At 41.0% G+C, this 18,101-nt stretch overlaps 1 protein-coding gene across 9 annotated transcripts in view; it reads left to right on the top strand.

Annotated features, from left to right (window-relative positions):
- Positions 1–14,555, top strand: part of KRCC1 (lysine rich coiled-coil 1) — a 50,803-nt gene extending 36,248 nt beyond the window's left edge. For 3 of the 9 annotated variants that reach the window (XR_007773014.1, XR_007773020.1, XR_007773021.1), the window contains 4 exons: positions 590–1,535; positions 6,265–6,466; positions 7,414–7,517; positions 9,861–14,555. Coding sequence is in view for 1 of the 9 variants with exons in the window: in XM_050943377.1 (XP_050799334.1) it covers positions 590–1,394 (805 nt within the window). In the remaining 8 variants the exon portion in view is untranslated. Of the gene's footprint in view, positions 1–589; positions 1,933–6,264; positions 6,467–7,413; positions 7,518–8,836; positions 8,910–9,860 lie in introns of those variants that run through there. The other 6 variants (XR_007773017.1, XR_007773018.1, XR_007773015.1 and 3 more) reach the window with 6 other exon arrangements.
- Positions 14,556–18,101: the final 3,546 nt, after the last annotated feature.

The following is an 18,101-nucleotide window of genomic DNA, read 5'->3' as shown; positions in this document are numbered from 1 at the left end:
TGATCCCCCAAAATGTTGAGAGCCCACAACTCCCATTGACCATGAAAGTTACTGCACACCCAACATCAGTTGGGAACAGACCCTGAACAACCTATATAAATAATATAGTAAAACTAGTTATTTACAATCTAGATAGAGAAAGTCTTTAAATCTCTGTGTCCCACTAGTTTAACAGTTTGTGGCTTTAATCTCTCTCTACATTCACGTATGGTATAATCCTTTACTATCTGGATTCTGTACCTCAGAAAGCCGGGAAGACAGAGGATCTTTTTTTTTTTTTCTTCCTTTCCCTCCCCCGCACCTTTTTTCCCTTTCCTTTTCCATCTAGTCATTCCCCCAGTTACATCTTTTAAAAAAACAAGACAAAACTGCTGGTCTTAATAATAATACTTAGCACTTACGTAGTGCTTTTCAAGGCATCTTCTCCTCTTAGTTAATTGCTTAGGTATAAATGTACTATGTAACATTCCACATCTGAACCAGGAAGACATAAAAGTCTTTACCTGACATTCTACCATAGTTCAAAAAGGAAACAGGCCAAAAAGTAGATTAGTTTTAGTAACTAAGATTTTATATCTGTTTCTTGCAGAGAAACCATGGTTGTCAACCTCATAAAGAATTCAAAGAAAACATATGACTCCTTTCAAGATGAATTAGAAGATTACATTAAAGTGCAAAAAGCTAGAGGACTGGAACCAAAAACATATTTCAGAAAAGCAGAAGAGGAAGAGTTTGAAAACTACGAGTCAGAAGCAGTAAATGATTGTGATGATATTGTATCTTCCAATGTTACTTTTGAACAAGGACAGCATTCCATCCTCTTCTCAGAAACATATATGTCATCACATGCTGTTGAAAACAGATCGCTGTGCTGGTCACCAGCTCATGAGAATAGGTTAAGACTAGAAAACATGGCTAAATGCCATGACAGCAAGGAATATTATTCAGAAATGCAAACATCTCAGGTGATCCCTTTCAAAGATGACAGCTATGGCCTATCATCTGCAGAATCCAGTGACTGCTACAAACGCATCTCTTCTGATAATAGCACCCGCTCCTATAGGAAAGGCCAAAAGCTTCGAAGGAAACATGAAGAGGGGGAAAGACACACTGGGGAAGGAAAAGAAAAATCCAACAAAGACGCCACAAAGCAGAAGAAAAAGGAAAACAGTGAAGACACAGATTCTGGAAAGGACAGTGAAATGCAAAAGCGAAGAAAGATTGATATAGATTCAACTCACGAGAAAAAATCAAAGCACAGTAAAGACAAAAGAATTAAAGAAATACCCACTGAGAAGGAGAGTAGAAAGCACAAAAAGGATAAAAGGAAACCACAGACTGATGGAAAAACAGAAGAAGAGATACTTTGGGATGAATCTATCCTGGGATTCTAATAGAGGTTTTGATTAACTTTATGAAGTTGGTATTTTTTGTAGTCTCTCTTAACCATGGTGTACTATGTTATGACTCAGTAATTTTTGCCCCACTCTATGGAAGCGAGAAAAAGGCTGAAGTCTGAAACTATTGGGTAGTAGGTATGAATCAGCTTTTAATAATCTCATATACACAACGGTCGTACAACAACATGAATTGAAAGCCTATAATCTGTCCTGGAATGTGCTTCAAATATGGGTCAGTAGCTATAGCCTTCCTTTTGGAGTTTTATTACTGAATTGTCTCTTCCAAATCATATTACTGGATTAATATGGAGAATTTGATTATTCTTTCATTAGTATGCAGAATCTTGTAAAATAAATGACAAGTACACAGTGTTGCCAACCCTCCCTGTTCCAGTTTCACTAAAGGCTTTTAAAGGGGAATGTGAAAAATGTTTAGGTTTTTTGGGTTCCAATTATTTACAACTGTTATTTTTTTCACCTAGTTCAGAGTGAAAAGAGAGAGAGTCTATTAAACATGTAACTGATTCTCAGACATATGTTGTACATTATATTTTTCTCATAGCCGTGATCCAAATTTTTAGTTTAGGAAATACTGATAACATACCATATGTAACATCAATTTCAGTTGGTAATTCCAGGCTGAGTAGTGTTTGCCACTCTGATTCAAGATAATTTACTTAAAATCTGCAACTACCAGTGGTGGAATAGAGCTTGATTTGAAAAACAAACAAACAATGCTTGAAAAATTCAACAACAACTTTGCGGGGTTTTTTTTAAGAAATAAAATTGTATTAGCTCTTCATTCACAATATGAAACTAGATCCTTTTGATAGAGGACTAATGTAATATTTGGTGTCCTATGGTACATGAAATGAGCTGGTGTTCTCAGGCTGCCTCTGTGCTACTCTAATGGGTAGTCTCAGGTCCTGGGTTCAATGGGCCATTGAGACTGGAACTACTTTTGCACCCCTACAGATGGTCTTTCTATGGCAGGGTTGAGTCACATTAGCAAAGGAGTGGGGAAGGGGCATTCACTGTGTCTGCCTATGGCAATGGTTTTCAATCTGTAGTCTGCAGACCTCCTATGCCTAAGATTTCCAAAGGGGTCCATGCCTTCATTTGACTTTTTTTAGGGGTCCGCACAACAACAACAAAAAGGTTGAAAACCACTGGCCTGTGTTGTCTAGGGGTCTTTGGCTAAAGGAGGATAGGAGTTTCCTTTGCTGTCATTCTTTCACCTTTAGGAGTGTAAAATTGACTCTGAAATGCTTTTCTGCTCATCCAAAGAATGATTGGTCTGTCGTGTAAGTACTTCACATGCTACTTGTCAAATGTTCTCATCCAGCATATGTGATATGGATCTCTATTTTATATAGAGATGTTATAATTTTCTAGCCATTCATATTGTATAAATAATGAATGTGGTTCATATTTTGTCCAGATATTTGGCTCAATAGATATTTATATGACAGTCCATTTTTTTAAACAATTACCAAGCCTGTTTAAAAAAAAAAAAACTTACTGTATATTGCAAGTACATATTTACCATATATACTGTTTTTAACTGTCCACTATCATGCTTTTTTTCTTCCATAGTTGCAAAAGCATCTCGATACTGTTAATAACTAAAGGAAAGTGTGCCAATTTTAGGTTTATTAATCTAATTGAAACCACAAAAGCATGGGAATTCAGAGCTGAGGCACAGATGAAGGCCCCGATTCTACAATCAGATCTGCACGGCTGAACAACGACATCTGCATGGAGACCTATTCAAGTCTATGGCGCTCCAGGCAGGCTCAAGGCTCTATCTGCACAGATCCGATTGCAGAATCAGGGACTTAATCTGTAACACATTCTTTTCTAAACTTGTATATGGCAAGGGTCTTTAGACAGACAGCTGCTGTATATCAACACAGTAAGGTTGAGCTGTGGGAGATTTTCAGTCTTAATTTTGAACTTCCTGGTTGCATTAGGACTGCTTGAATATAGGTTCAATATGAGACAGGATAATCTAACAGAATGAGGGATTGGGAAACACAACTCCTGGATTCCATTCCCAGCTCTGCCACTGGCTTGCCACATGACCTTGCCTAAGTCACTTCACCTTGCGCTTCAGTTTCTCCATCCGTAATAGGTATAATAATAATTACCTCTAAGAGAGGGGTTGTAAGATATACTGTTTGTAAAGAGTATGGTGGTCCTCAGCTAAAATGTGCTGCCTGAGTGCAACGAGTGTGTATCTTTAGGGTAGATTTTAGTATTTCCTGTGCCCACCTGTCTTTTCTCCCTGGTATGTGGTACATTAAAATATCCATTGTGATATCCAATACAGATATGTTTGAAAAAGGCTATAACTAAATAGGACCTCTCTCCTGCACTTTCAAGAGCAGGAGAAAAGTCTGGTTGACTATGAAATAGAATATGTAGCAGAATGATGTCATTTGAAAGCTGCACAGTGTACAATTTAAAGATAAATGTGAATTTCTGAATATACCTCGTATGCCCCCAACTCAGCAAGGTACATTGTGATCATTCACATCTTACATTTAGTCGTGCACTTAACGTACCTTGCTGAGTCAGGATCTAGGTCTTTAAAATCTCTCCTGAAAGTCTCCCCTGGCAGAATCTCTATAAAGTGAAGATTAAGAGGTCTTCTATTTTAAATGTAGTATATGATCTGAATATAATGCCCTTCAACTAGCTCCTATAACTGTGTAGTTCAAACTTCTTATATAAGCAGTACAATTTATTTATTTATTTATTTCTGAGTTAGTCTAATTGCATAGGGATATTACCATAGATATAAAAATATATCAAGTGAACAAATTTTCAGAATGTTTCAGCTATCAGAATAAGACATTAATTTGACGGTTAAGCATTCCAAAAATTCTTGTAAGTAACATTTGTGTTATTACTCATGTTGCTGTGGTAAAAATGCTTCGCACTATTTAAAAAAAAATGGGACCAAATTTCAGTGAAGTAGCTACATGATGATTGTCGATTAGTTTAGGGTTTTTTCTCTTATTTATTTTATGCTCTATTGCTTTTAGTGATACCTCTTTAGAATGGGGAGCATATAATTCGAAACACCCTGAACCTCTGAATTATGAAAGGGAGCCCACCATCTGTATTTGGATCTCTCTAAAAGTTAGTGACTCTTGGTTTAAAAAATGTGTTTATCCATCAGAGTACTGAGGTGAAAGCATCAGGCTGTGATTCAAGAGATCTCTGGTCTCCTCCCAACAATTCCACAGATTTTCTGTACAACCTTGGGCAACTCTCTTAATTTTTCCTTGCCTTGGTTTCCCCATTTGTAAAAAATGGGCTGAGAATAGTTTCATGGGGTTGTGAGGCTAAATCCATTAATTTTTGTGAGAAGTGCAGATGCTATGGTTATAGGCTTATAAAAATGTCTATAAATAAAGATAGATAGATATGTATAGTGATGTCCAAAAATGAGCATAAATGCCACATTTTTTTCCCTTTCTGCAGAAAGTCTTAAAAACAAACAGAGAATGATTCCTTCTAGAGAAGGTTCAGCCTACAGCTAAAGGAAAGGCAGTCACTCTTGTCAAATCAAAAGTTGGGGCGAAACGCCATCTGATAAATTTTCAATAAATGCAGAAGTGTCTTCATTTCAGAGAGCTACAGGAAAAGCACGTAACCAGCTTTGCTGCTGTTCCATGCATGACGAGCTGCACATGATAAACTGGAGCAGCAAGTTCGACCTAAATTCTCGACTTGCGATTTTGGGGTGTCAAACTTTTAAACCTCTTAAAGTGCCCTGATTTTCAGAGACTGCTGAGGACTTGCTCTCTCAAAATCAGGCTTCGTTAAGGTGTCTCAGGTTGAGCACCCGGAATCACTACTCTGTTTTGGAACACGTAGGGTTTCGTGCGCCAGCTCTTTCACCTCTAGAGATGTGGGCCCCCCCTAGTTTTGTCCCAAGTAAACTGAACTTGCTGGTCTCATCTTAGAATGTGAAATTCTCTGCTGCACAAACAGGCTGTCTCCTCTAACGAGGGATTATTGCGTGTCAGGACTGAAGTAATTGGCAGACCCATGACGTGAAACTTGCACAGTGCCTTTCTGCTCACACATAGTGCTTTCCTGTACTTGCTTAGCCCGCTCTCAACTTCAACGCCTTTTTTAACCAGTGTGCTTAACAAGTCACCTGACACACGGTCCCCTCCACGTACAGCCAAACTGGTTGTGGCTTCATTCACATTATCTCATTAAGGCCCCACTCCCACAAGGTGCTGAGTGACTACAGTTCTGCCTGAAGTCTTCACCCAAGTACAGGACTACTCCAACAAGAGGTAAGGTTGCTCAGCACCTTGAAAGATTAGGCCCTTATACCCAACCCTGCTCCCTTTGAAGTCAATGGAAGTTTTGCAAAGTTCACCTGGATCTGGATCAGGCCCTACACATTTAAGTGATAGGGATGCATAATCTTAGCACGTCTCTCTCTTGGTTTAATGTGCCATACAAGGCCAAATCAGGCATAAACATCCATGCATTAGTCTGTGAAATCCATATCCATTATTCACCATCATGCAGTTTTTTGACCTGGAGGGTTCGGTACAGTTCTGAATTATTAGTAGATGAAAACTCTCAGGGCATGATTCTCATTTAAGCTAAGGCCCCTTTATGCAGCTCTGGCACAGTATGTAGGCAATATGCCTTAATGCTGGCATAGTTTATATATACATCCGTTTTCAGATGCTTTGACTCTGACTGATGTAAAAGTACTCTATTGTAAATGAGATTCAGGCCCTCAAATCTGAGCGAGAATGTCACCCTAGATCCTAAACTGGCTTCTCTATGTATTTTGTATCTCTCCCTCTCTCTCTCTCTTTTCTAGCTTAGCAGATGAAAGAAAACAATCTCTCATCCTAAGGAAAGAGGAGAGCTATGGGCAGACCACACACATCAGCCACACTCTTCTCTATCCGCTGTCTCCTCAGCCGTTCATGTGGCAAAGGTGTTATGTAGGCTAACACGTGCAAAGCTGTGCGCACAGTGTGCAGCTTGGCTGTGCGGAGCGAGTGCTTGCAAGGCATCAGGTACGTACAGTATTTAGTGCAGAAGTAGTCACGGTGGCATAACCCCTCCTGCTCTTCCCTTTCGCGCTGTCCCTGTTCTCTTCATATGTGACAAAACAGGAAAGCTAATGTCAGTGAGGAAAAAGAAATTCAGAATATACTTTTGTGCTGATGTCCAGTCTCTATTTTCTTTATAGTGACTGTTTGGGCTGCTGTAGTTTTTACCCTAAGCTATTATTTTACACCAATATCAGTGATGATTTAATAGCATGGACTGCTCCTAGCCTTGCCTGAATCGCACTGGCAACTTGATTGAAACCACTAGTTCCATTTTATGGAAGGGCACGAAAGACGGCGGGATGGAGGCATATATATGTAACAATATAATATGTTCTGTCAGGCTTGTTATCTGTCAGAGGTAGCATAACTGTAACAAACATCTTTTTATAAAGCTGTATACCGTAACCCTGTGTTGGGCATACAAAGAGAAACTGTTACACAGGTAAATGACTTACATGTCTTTGCTCACATTGAGGGGCTCTGGTGTTACCGCAGTTCCCACAAGTGCAGAGCTAGCATAGTTTAATGTGATCACAACAGCAAGATGTATGTATCGAGTATGATCCAGAATGTGCCTGTGTTGCATTGATGGATCACAGGAGAAATGTAACCTGAGCCTCGGCTGTTCTAGCCCGTCTTTAAATAGTAATAATAAGTAAAAAGTTAAGCACCTAAATCAGTTGTTTTGGTTTTCAGAAGCGCTGATCACATGCAGCTTCAGTTGACTTCACTGGAAATTGTGGGTGCTCAGCACCTCTGAAAATCAAAGGCCACCCATTTAGGTGCCTAAAAATGGATTTGAACAAATTTGAACCTTCTGACCTTAGTAAGATCAAGGATAGTTGTGAAATGCTGCAAATGTGACATCTTAAAGTCACTCATTCTGCCCTATGTGTTTATTTGTCTAGTGGGCCCATGAAAATGAGCTTCCCATCACTTCTGTGCTATGCTAGCTGGCTTGATTTGTCGCATTCACCATTGAATAATGCTGGTGCCTGCCTATGGAGGTACGGTAAGTCTGTTGATTTTTTCCCCCCTCTCTCTCCCCACATCCCCCGACCCATATTGTGTGGTGGTTGCAGGTCTCTGGTAATGTCTGTTTTAATCTGATACACACAGAGACATGTATTTGTATCGGTGACTAGCTGTATAAAGTACACAACTCTTCCTATTGTTCTGATACATGGTACATATGATGGCTCATACAGTGATATACAATCAAACTGATTCTGTGAGTCAACAGTGTGCCCTTGTTGCCAAGAAGGGTAGCAGCGTTTTGGGCTGTATAAGTAGGAGCATTGCCAGCAGATCGAGGGACATTATCATTCCCCTCTATTCTGCATTGATAAGGCCTCATCTGGAGTACTGTGTCCAGTTTTGAGCCCCACACTTCAAGAAGGATGTGGAAAATTTGGAGAGTCCAGTGGAAGGAACAAAAATTATTAGGAGGCTGGAGCACATCACTTATGAGAAGAGGCTGAGGGAACTGGGATTGTTTAGTCTGCAGAAAAGAAGAATGAGGGGGGACTTGATAGCTGCTTTCAATTACCTGAAAGGGGGTTCCAAAGAGGATGGATCCAGACTGTTCTCATTGGTACCAGATGACAGAACAAGGAGTATGGGAAGGAATTTTCCTCCAGGGCAGATTGGCAGAGGCCCTGGAGGTTTTTCGCCTTCCTCTGCAGCATGGGGCACGGGTCACTTGCTGGAGGATTCTCTGCAGCTTGAGGTCTTCAAACCACAATTTGAGGACTTCAATAACTCAGACATAGGTTAGGGGTTTGTTATAAAAGTGGATGGGTGAGATTCTGTGGCCTGCGTTGTGCAGGTGGTCAGACTAGATGATCATAATGGTCCCTTCTGACCTTAAAGTCTATGAGTCTGTGAGTAATGGTCTCAGGTTGCAATGGGGGAGATTTAGGTTGGATATTAGAAAAAACATTTTCACTAGGAGGGTGGTGAAGCACTGAAATGGGTTACCTAGGGAGGTGGTGGAATCTCCTTCCTTAGAGATTTTTAAGGTCAGGCTTGACAAAGCCCTGGCTAGGATGATTTAGTTGGGGATTGGTCCTGATTTGAGCAGGGGGTTGGACTAGATGACCTCCCGAGGTCCCTTCCAACCCCAATATTCTATGATATTCTATTGCCATTCTAATCTGTATGTGTGTCCTTTGAATGCATTTACAAGTGGCTAATGCTCTGCAGGAGCATTTAAAAAAAACAAAAGGAACCTGTTAAATTAACATTACAGTTCTGAGTGAATGTAGCCAAAGTTAAGGATATTCAGAATTAATGCTTCCTCCCTATCTCTCCACATCATGCTGATGTCAGCCACATCCTTTTTCATGGTTGCAGAAGCAGTGCTGGAGAGGCCTTCATCCCTGCTTTGAGCTTAGAATGCCTGGTATGTTTACAGTAGATAGATGACTCCATCTTTGATTCACACTCCTGTGAATATTGGTGACCACAGACTGGCCCCGATCCTGCAGTCTGATTCACATGGACTGATGTCCATAGGATACTGCAAAAGAGTGAGATCTGCCAGCATGGATCGGATTGGCAGATCAGGGCCACTGTATGTAAGATTACTGCTTGATCTCAAATCCCTGTGTAGGCTGGACTAAAGAGAGTAAGGTGGAAACATCACTTACCTCGCCCTAGCCCTGTTAATTTACATTTAATCCTGTCATTATTGCAAGGAATGCTGTAACTATAAGGTCATTTAAAAAATATTTTAAAATCTCTGTACTTACAGCCCTGTACACTCAGTTTTCATATTGAAATCTAATTACCTTGCCACCAATTGTATTCTTTTTATGCTTCATTCATCTTGGACAGGGAGAGTGGCTTTGTTGATTTCACTTTCTGCTTCTAGCCCATTGTGGTTTTTAGGCACCAGCAAGTTCCTGTTAGAGTTGAGTGCCCATCACTGTAGGGGGAATACCTAATATTTTTATTCCATTTTTTAACTGAAAATAATTTTATTCATTTTTGGCTCTGCAAACCTCTTGACTGTGGGTCTAAACAACTTGGCAGTGTCCTTTTAAACATCTTGTAAGCCTGTTTTAATTTTTATTTTTTCAAGATTTAGAATAGAAAATATATGAATTCATAAGAGGTCACTGGGTCCCCATCTTAAAATATAATTCCAGTCATTCAGCTCCCCAGTAAAAACAGATGTAATGTGTTTAAATACTTTACAGGGGGAAAGGTTCTTGTTCCTCAGTGTCAACCCTGAACCCATCTACCTTTGCTCATTCTGCCTTATGGAGTAGCTCATATGTCAACCTTAATGTTGATTCAAAAAGATTTCAGACACTTCAGTGGATTTCAAAGCCTCTCTTGTGTTTTACAGGTGTACAGAGCAGAGAAACAACACAGGCGAGAGGCTATCTCAGCATCCCAGATGAGTTGCCCAACTTTCTACCTAATTCTTCTGAGAACGTTAATCCAGATGATCTCATTGGTCCACCAAGCAACAACCTTCTTTCCAGTCCATAGTTGAGGCTCACTTCTTCAGTTGTGCCCTCAAGAAATGAGCAAACAATTATATCTACATTACTCTAGGGGGAATTCTGCGCCAAAAAATAAAAAATTCTGCAACAAAAAATTAAAAAGTATGTGCACAATATTTTAAAATTCTGCATATTTTATTTGTCAAAATAACACAATATAATCCCACCAGTTCCAATTATTTTTGGTCATTTATTTCAAAATACTGTCAGCATGTATGTCTGTAACAAGACCAACAAAAAAGATTCAGGAAATGTTTTTTGACAAATAAATTCCTTACTAGGCATATTAATTCAGAATTCTGAGTAATAATTCATTTAAACTACAGTACAGAACCATTTCCCGCACCTCTCAGAAGCAGAACAAAGGTTTGGAGGAGTCGGGGTAATGGAGGAGCTGAGGGAGAGGGAAGTAAATTGCTGGGAAGAAGCCTCGGTGCCAACTTGGAGGGTTGTTGGGTCGGGGGGCAGAAATGTATGGAATGGGTGGTTGTTGTTTTCTTGTTTTTTTGTTTGGGGGGGGAGGGCAAGAAAGGATTGTTAGGGAACTTCCCCCATGCAGACCCTAGCTGACCCCTAGCCTCTCCCATTGAGTCAGGAACATCTGCTCCCGTCCCTGATGTGTCCTTGCACCTCCCCCGCCCCATCCACATGTGTCCCTCCACTCCTACTCTAACTCGCACTCCCCCCATTCCCATGTGGCCCTGTACCCCTCGCCCATCCCTATGTGGCTCTGAACCCCATCCCTGTGTGACTGTGTCCCCACCCATCCACTCTCCTGTCCCTATGTGTCCCTGTACCCTCTCCCCCTTCTCCATATGTCTGTGTCTCCATTCAGCCACCCTCTGTCCCTATGTAGCTCAAGCACCCTCCCCCATTACCATGTGGTCCTGCAACTCTCTCCCCCTGTGGCTCTGTGCCTCCACTCCTATTCAGACCAGTCTGTCCTCCCCACTAGCCCTTATGATCCCCTTTCTGACCCCCCAGCACCCCATGCTGTCTCCCCATAGCCCCTATATTCTGACCTGGCCTGACAGGCACTATGAAGAAGGCAGGTTTTTTCTCTTCCCCTAGCTGGCTGGGCGCTGCTGCTATGTTCTAGCATCACAGCGCCCTCTGGTGGGCAAAAGGCAGAACTACAGCAACATTTAGGCAGAAGCCTTTTTCTGCACAAAAAAATAAAATTATGCATGGCTTATTAATTATGTGTGCGTACAGTAGCGCAGAATTCCCCCAGGAATACTACCTGCTTATAATACCTGTTGATCGGTCATGCTGTGCATGCACGTGTGCTACATCACATGTGATTGTATTGCTCTGTCCCTCCTTTACTGCTTTGTTACCGTCACTTGTTTGGTCATGTCCCTTTCTGTACATCCTGTGAAGTGTTTGGCATGATTTGGAACAATGTAAAACATCTACTACTAACAATGAACTGAGTGATATACAACCTCAGACCCTATGCCCAGCTACTAGGACTAGCAGGAGTAAAATATTTTTATTTTTGTCGTTAAAGCCAGCCCTTGTGTTTCTGAACATTAACAGAGAGCAGATCCACTGAGTAAGGAGGTGTCATTTCTACCTAATCACTTTTCATAATCTGATGTGTATGGGATAACTCTTTGCACCTCACTGGTGCATAAACTGATTTTATTCTGAACATCCATCATTATTATTTATTTCATAGAATGCCTTATATGTTCACTGCTTTACACAATGTGTAAGGACAAAAGGTCCTTGGCTCAAATTATAATCTCACTCGGACAAATATAATACACTGTGCAATTCAGGCCTAGAAATACAAAGAGATCTTGTGTGGAAGAAGCACAGGAAGGTTCTCACCAAAGCAATGACTTTTCAGCAGTGGAAGATTTGAAGGAGGAGATTAAGTTGTTTTGACATGTGGGATGCAGAAGGCTGCTTCAGGCCTAGGGGCCTGTTTGAAAAAAGGCTTGAAGTTAACAATTGGAGAAGTAGATAAAAGGATCCGTGAGGAGAGAGGGAAGAGAAGAGCCTAAGGATCTAGAGAAAATGAAAAATGTAAGAGCTGTTGCAAAGACTTGAAGCTTGAGGAGGAGAAATTCAAACAGGAAGTGAAATCGGTCTAAAAGGTTTCAAGGGGAACTGGAGGGGCTTAGCTCAAAGTGACAGCAGAGAAGAAACCAAGCAGCCACATCAACAAAATAATCCCCTATTCAAATGTTTTCCTGATACTAAAAATTATGTTAAAAGATGCAGAAAATTCATTGAAATTACATGTTTAAAATCAGTGGTAGTGTTTCCTAGCTCTGTTACTCACCTGCTGACCTACCTTGACCCAGGTTAGCTTATCCTAGTGGAGGTTATGACTAGAGATGGCTGGAGGGCAATAATTCTGTTTTGTAGCAACTTTTTGGAACAAAGCCAAAACTTTTCGGAATGATTTTGTGAAAACAGAATTATGTCAAAATGTTCATTTTCAAGTAAAACCTGAGCTTTTTGATCCTAGAAGGTGTGACACATTCTGTGGCCTGGTGGGTAGGGCCTGGGATGGGGGAGACCACCATTCAAGTCTCTGCTCGGATTGCCAGAAGAGATTTTCATCCTAGATCTCTCTGAGTCAGGCAGGGAAGAGACTTGAACCTGGATGTCCCACATCCCAGTGGCCTCGCCACCAGGTTATAGAGGTATGATCAATAGAAAGAAAGACTGAATGTCTCAAAATATCATTTAAATTTCATTTAGTCCAAAATGTTCAAATCAGTTCTAGTTAAGTGACTTGATCATGGTCTACAAGTACATACGTGGGGAAGAGATTTGTGACAGTAAACACCTTTAAGAGAAGGAGACACAACAAGATCTAGTAGCTGGAAGCTGAACGTAGACAAATTTAGACTAAAAATAAGGCACAATTTTTTAAGAGTGAAGGTAGCTCACTATTGGAACAACTTATTTAGGGGTGTGATCCATCACTTGAAGTCTTTAAATCCAGCCTGGTTTTCTTTCTAAAAGATACGCTATAGCTCAGACAAGCTATGGGCTTGACGCACAAACTACTGGGTGAGTTCACTGGCCTGTTATGCAGGCGATCAGACTAGATGATCATAACTGGTTCTTTCTGGGTCCTTGAATTTTTCCAATCTGTAAAACTGAGATATAGTTATGTACCTGCCTTTCTAATGCACTTTGAGATCTACAGATGGCAAGGGCTGTATAAGAGCCAAATATAACTATTAATATTCATTGTATATTAAAGTGTTAAAGTTGCTTAACAAACATTTGCATGGTATTCTGAATATTTTTATTATAAAGTAATGCACATTGGAAAAATTAATCCCAAATAGACATACAAAATGATGGATTCTAAATTAGCTGTTATCACACAAGAAAGATCTTGGCGTCATCATGGATAATTCTCTGAAAACATCTGCTCAATGTGCAGCAGCCATCAAAAAAGCTGACAATGTTAGGAACCACTAGGAAAGGGATAGATAATCAAAGACAGAAAATATTATAATGCCACTATATAAATACACGGTACAACCATATCTTGAATAGTGCATGCAGTTCCGGTCCCCCCATCTCAAAAAAGATATATTAGAATTGGCAATAGTACAGAGAAGGGCAACAAAAATGATTAGGGGTATAGAACAACTTTCCTATGAGGAGAGATTAAAAATACTGAGACTATTCATCTTGGAAAAGAGATGACCAAGGGGTGGGATATGAAGGAGGACTTTTAAATCATGTCTGGTGTGGAGAAAGTGAATGGGGAAGTGTTATTTACCCCTTCACATAGTAAAAGAACCAGAGATCACCCGTTGAAATGGATAGACACCAAGTTTAAAACAAAGATAAGTACTTCTTCGCACAACACAGTCAACTTGTGGAACTCATTGCCAGAGGATGTTGTGAAGGCCAAAAGTATAACTGGATTCAGAAAAGAATTAGATAAGTTCTTGGAGGATAGGTCCATCAATGGCTATTAGCCAAGATGGTCAGGAATGCAGCCCAATGCTCTGGCTATCCCTAAACCTCCGACTGCCAGAAGTTGGGGCTGGTAGACGGGATGGATCACTCAGTAAATTGCCTTGTTTTGTTCATTCCCTCTGAAGCATCTGGCACTGGCCACTGTCAGAAGACAGGATGCTGGGGTAGATAAACCATTGCTCTGACCCAGTATGGCCATTCTTATGTTCTTATGATTGTATTTCCTTTGAGTCTCTGTCTCATAATTAACAATTAGTTAATTGGGTTCAAGTCTTTCAAACACTTGAGAAAATTTATTTGTGTGCAGAAGTGTTTGCAGGATTGGGCACCTCTTGTTTCTCGGCTGGACACCATTGTAAATGAGGACTTGTTCACCAATGGATTTTCCTGGGTTCAGTAAAGTTTTTATTCCTGTTTTTAAACAATAATTGCAATGCTGTGGTTTTCAATATGATTAATTTTTTTGCCTTGTGTATTATATTAAATCAGATTTCATGAACTTTAATAAATGTTATGATTATATTTATAGATGTTCTTAATCTAGAAATAAACATTTTATTTTCTTTGGACTGTTCGGGTGTTTAAGTAACTGTTTTACTTTTCCTGAAATTGATACACAAGTCCATGCTGCATTCTGTGATGGGGAGTACCAGATGCTTTGAGGCCTCTCCTGGAGGCCTTGTAGTCCTACCACACCCTGCCCCAGGAAAGGAGCAGTGAAGTTGGGTCTTCCAGCACTGCCTAGAAAGGCTGCAGGAAAGCAGCCAATCAGAGAATAACAGGCTTAGATAAAAGAAGCTACAGGATCTGAGCAACTTTGTTCCTGGCTGGAACCAGGAGGGTGATGTAGGGCTAGAAGACTGTGAAACTTTCCAGGCAAGGTGTACTGGGAGAGACCATGATCAAGCAGGGGTAGGACAGAGAAACTCTCCAGGTGTGGAAGCTTGGGAGAGACCCTGCTCAAACAGGGAACAGACAGAACCCAAAGATTGTAACCCTAAGGTAACGAGTGAATGTGATGAGGCCAAGAGGGAAGCAGCCCAGGGAATGCAGCAACAACTATTAGGGGCAGTAGTCCAGGGCTGCTGTTTACAGAGTCCCTGTGTTGGGACCTGGAGTAGTGGAGTGGGCCTGGGTCTGCCTTGACCAGGCCAGTGGGGAGGTGCCCTAAATCCCAAAGAGGTGACAAGATTCCTTACTAAAAACCTAAGAAAAGGGGCTAGATTTAAAGGAGCCCAAGAGGGGCTGAAGAGAGAAGGTACCTTCAGGAAGGAGGAGCTGAGTCCAGTTTGAGCCAGGGAATTGGAAGATCTTTGTGTTTGTTTTGGACTCGAGTACTCCAGAAAGGGTTCATTCGCACCTACTATCTGTGTGTGACTTGGATGGAGGGCTGAGCCACTGAAGACCTGCCTAGTGAGGTCAACAGCCTACAGGGGTGCCTGGAGAAAAAGAAGATTGCAGCACCACACCCAGCTGACAGGAGGCGCTCATGATATGTGAGTGCACAGTGTCACATGTTCATACACTGGCATAAACCTGTGGTATTTATCATTTGTGGTGGTGGTGGTGGTGGTGATGATTATCAATAATCCAGGGCCCTTAGATACTCTGGGACCTAGACTTGAATATCTGAAGTGGAGATTTCCCCATTAAGAAGCTGGCCTAGGCTTTCATACCCTTAAGAGTTAGCCAGTGCCAAATACCATTTAATTATTTTATATAGTGATGTTAATGTTGCCTGGCATTGGACAAACTGTGAATGTGCTGGATAAAGAAGAGTCCCCACACCTTGTAGCGTATAGTCTGGCGCCGTAAGCGGGTGTGATACAGAGCAATATGCAACTCTCAGACACAGAGTGCAGAAGTGGCTCTCTAACTGAGTGCTTCATGGAACAAGTGGGTCTTGGGGGATTTCTTGGAAGCCGGGAGAGGGGGGAAGCAAAGCTAGATCTATTCAATGCAGCAGCTAGTTGCTCACCTGAACGCTGGCAAGGAGATACTTCCATCAAGCTTAGAACAGTATGTTAGTATAAGGCTCCTGGTGATCTAGGAGGTAGCAGAAAACAGAGAAGATACCTCACCATACCCATCCAGCTGTATGAAGAATATGCAGGAGCAGCCAATTAACACCTAAGAAGTAGAGGTCTTTTTGTGTCTTTTTGGAGTGATAAGATCTTCCAGTCTACACTAACTGCAAGGTGAATAGCTGAATGCTGTTGTAACAAGCCAGACTAGGATCTCTTCTCTGCATGGGCTGTGCATTAAGCTCCTATAAAGTCTGACTTAATGCAGGTACACTTTAAAGACCATAGGCTCCCTAAGCAAAATTACTGATTTTGTAACCATTACAAAATAAACTGTCAGTCCCTGGCTACTTAATTCATTCAGAAGGTTATAGGAACACAGCACATGGTTCCTCTCCAAAGAGGTGCCATGGAAGCCTATTTATACATTATTCTGCCCCATTCAAACCAATGGCGTTTCTCTGAAGCAGCTTAACTCCTGAATGCAAGCTACAGTTAGAGGGCTTGTCTACATGCATCCAGGAAAGTTAATCTGAATTAACTAAAGGTGTGAATTTGAAGTGGATTAGTGAAACCACATTAAACCCTGGTGTGAACACCCTCATTCAGAATTAAACCAAACTATGGTCACTTTATCTTAATTAACTTCCACAGTGAATTATACTAAACTGAATTATGGCCACTTTAATTCTGAATAACAGCATCCTCCCAGGGATTTAGTGCAGGTTAACTAACCCACTTCAAATTCACTCCTTTAGTTAATTTGGATTAATTTTCCTGGATGTCTCAGTGTAGACAAAATCTTCAGACTTCAAAGGGTTAATACAGAACTGCTGTTTCTAAACTCATTTCTTCAATTATTTTCCACCTACTGTAGTTTTTAGTTACTGTGGCCAGAACTAGAACAATGCATTCTGCTGGGCTGTGACTATTAGTGCCAAAGAGAATTAAACTTGGCCTAACTGCTTAACTAGCCTGAGTATTTTCAGTGGGTATTTTACATGGTTAAATGGGGAGGGGAACTGGTGCATTGCAGACTGCTTAGGGCATTGATAATGGGGTGGTAATGGGGCCTCTTACATGCAGCCTGCTGACTTGACTTGTCTGGTCAGTAGTCACAGAAAGTTTTTGCCCTCTGATGGGTGTTCAGTGGCCTAAAGAAAATGGGTTGATGGGCTCAGTCCGGTTCCTAGTGGGCAGATGTTCACATCACAAACCCCAACAACTGGCAGTCTTGTTTGGCTACCTTAGCAAAAAGAGCAAGGAATGAGTATGCCAGAGGAACTGAATTACCCTGTCATCTCTACAAATAGTCCCTCTAGCTGAGGTTTGAAGCTGGAGTGAGACAATATGAGGAAATTTATACTTCCCCTGCCTGCTCTACTGATCAATAGAGATTCCAACCTCCAGAGCTGTTAGCCTTCCACCTTTTGCCAGCACTAAATTCACTTAAAATGCATGCTAGTAAACTGCATACAGTCCCTTACTAGGTATTAGCACCTCACTGCTTCTATGGTGACAGGTTTCAGAGTGGTAGCTGTGTTAATTTATTCTTTTGTGTAGAGGCTGTCTGGTTTGGCCAATGTGCATTGGTCAGTAATGCCCCTCTGCCATGTACATTGGCCAAACTGGACAGTCCCTATGCAAAACAATACATAGACACAAATCAGACATCAGGAATCATAACATTCAGCAACCAGTAGGAGAACACTTCAATCTGTCTTGTCATTCAATAACAGACTTAAAAGTGGCAATTCTTCAACCACAACAAAACTTCAAAAACAGACTCCAGCGTGAAACTGCAGAACTGGAATTAATTTGCAAACTGGACACCATCAAATTAGGCCTGAATAAAGACTGGGAGTGGATGGGTCATTACAAAAACTAATTTCCCCCTACTGTTACTCACACCTTCTTGTCTACTGTTTAAAATGGACCACCCTCATTATCACTACAAAAGTGATTTTTCTTTCCTTGGTATTCTACTGTTAATTGAATTGTCTTGTTAGACTGACCACCCCCACCCCACACTTGGTAAGGCAACTCCCATCTTTTCATATACTATGTATATATACCTGCTACTGTATTTTC

Source organism: Gopherus flavomarginatus, chromosome 3 (genome assembly GCF_025201925.1).
Source record: "Gopherus flavomarginatus isolate rGopFla2 chromosome 3, rGopFla2.mat.asm, whole genome shotgun sequence".
NCBI classification, from domain to species: domain Eukaryota; kingdom Metazoa; phylum Chordata; order Testudines; family Testudinidae; genus Gopherus; species Gopherus flavomarginatus.
The sequence above is the reverse complement of the archived record's forward strand: the minus strand, read 5'-3'. Positions and strand labels throughout refer to the sequence as shown.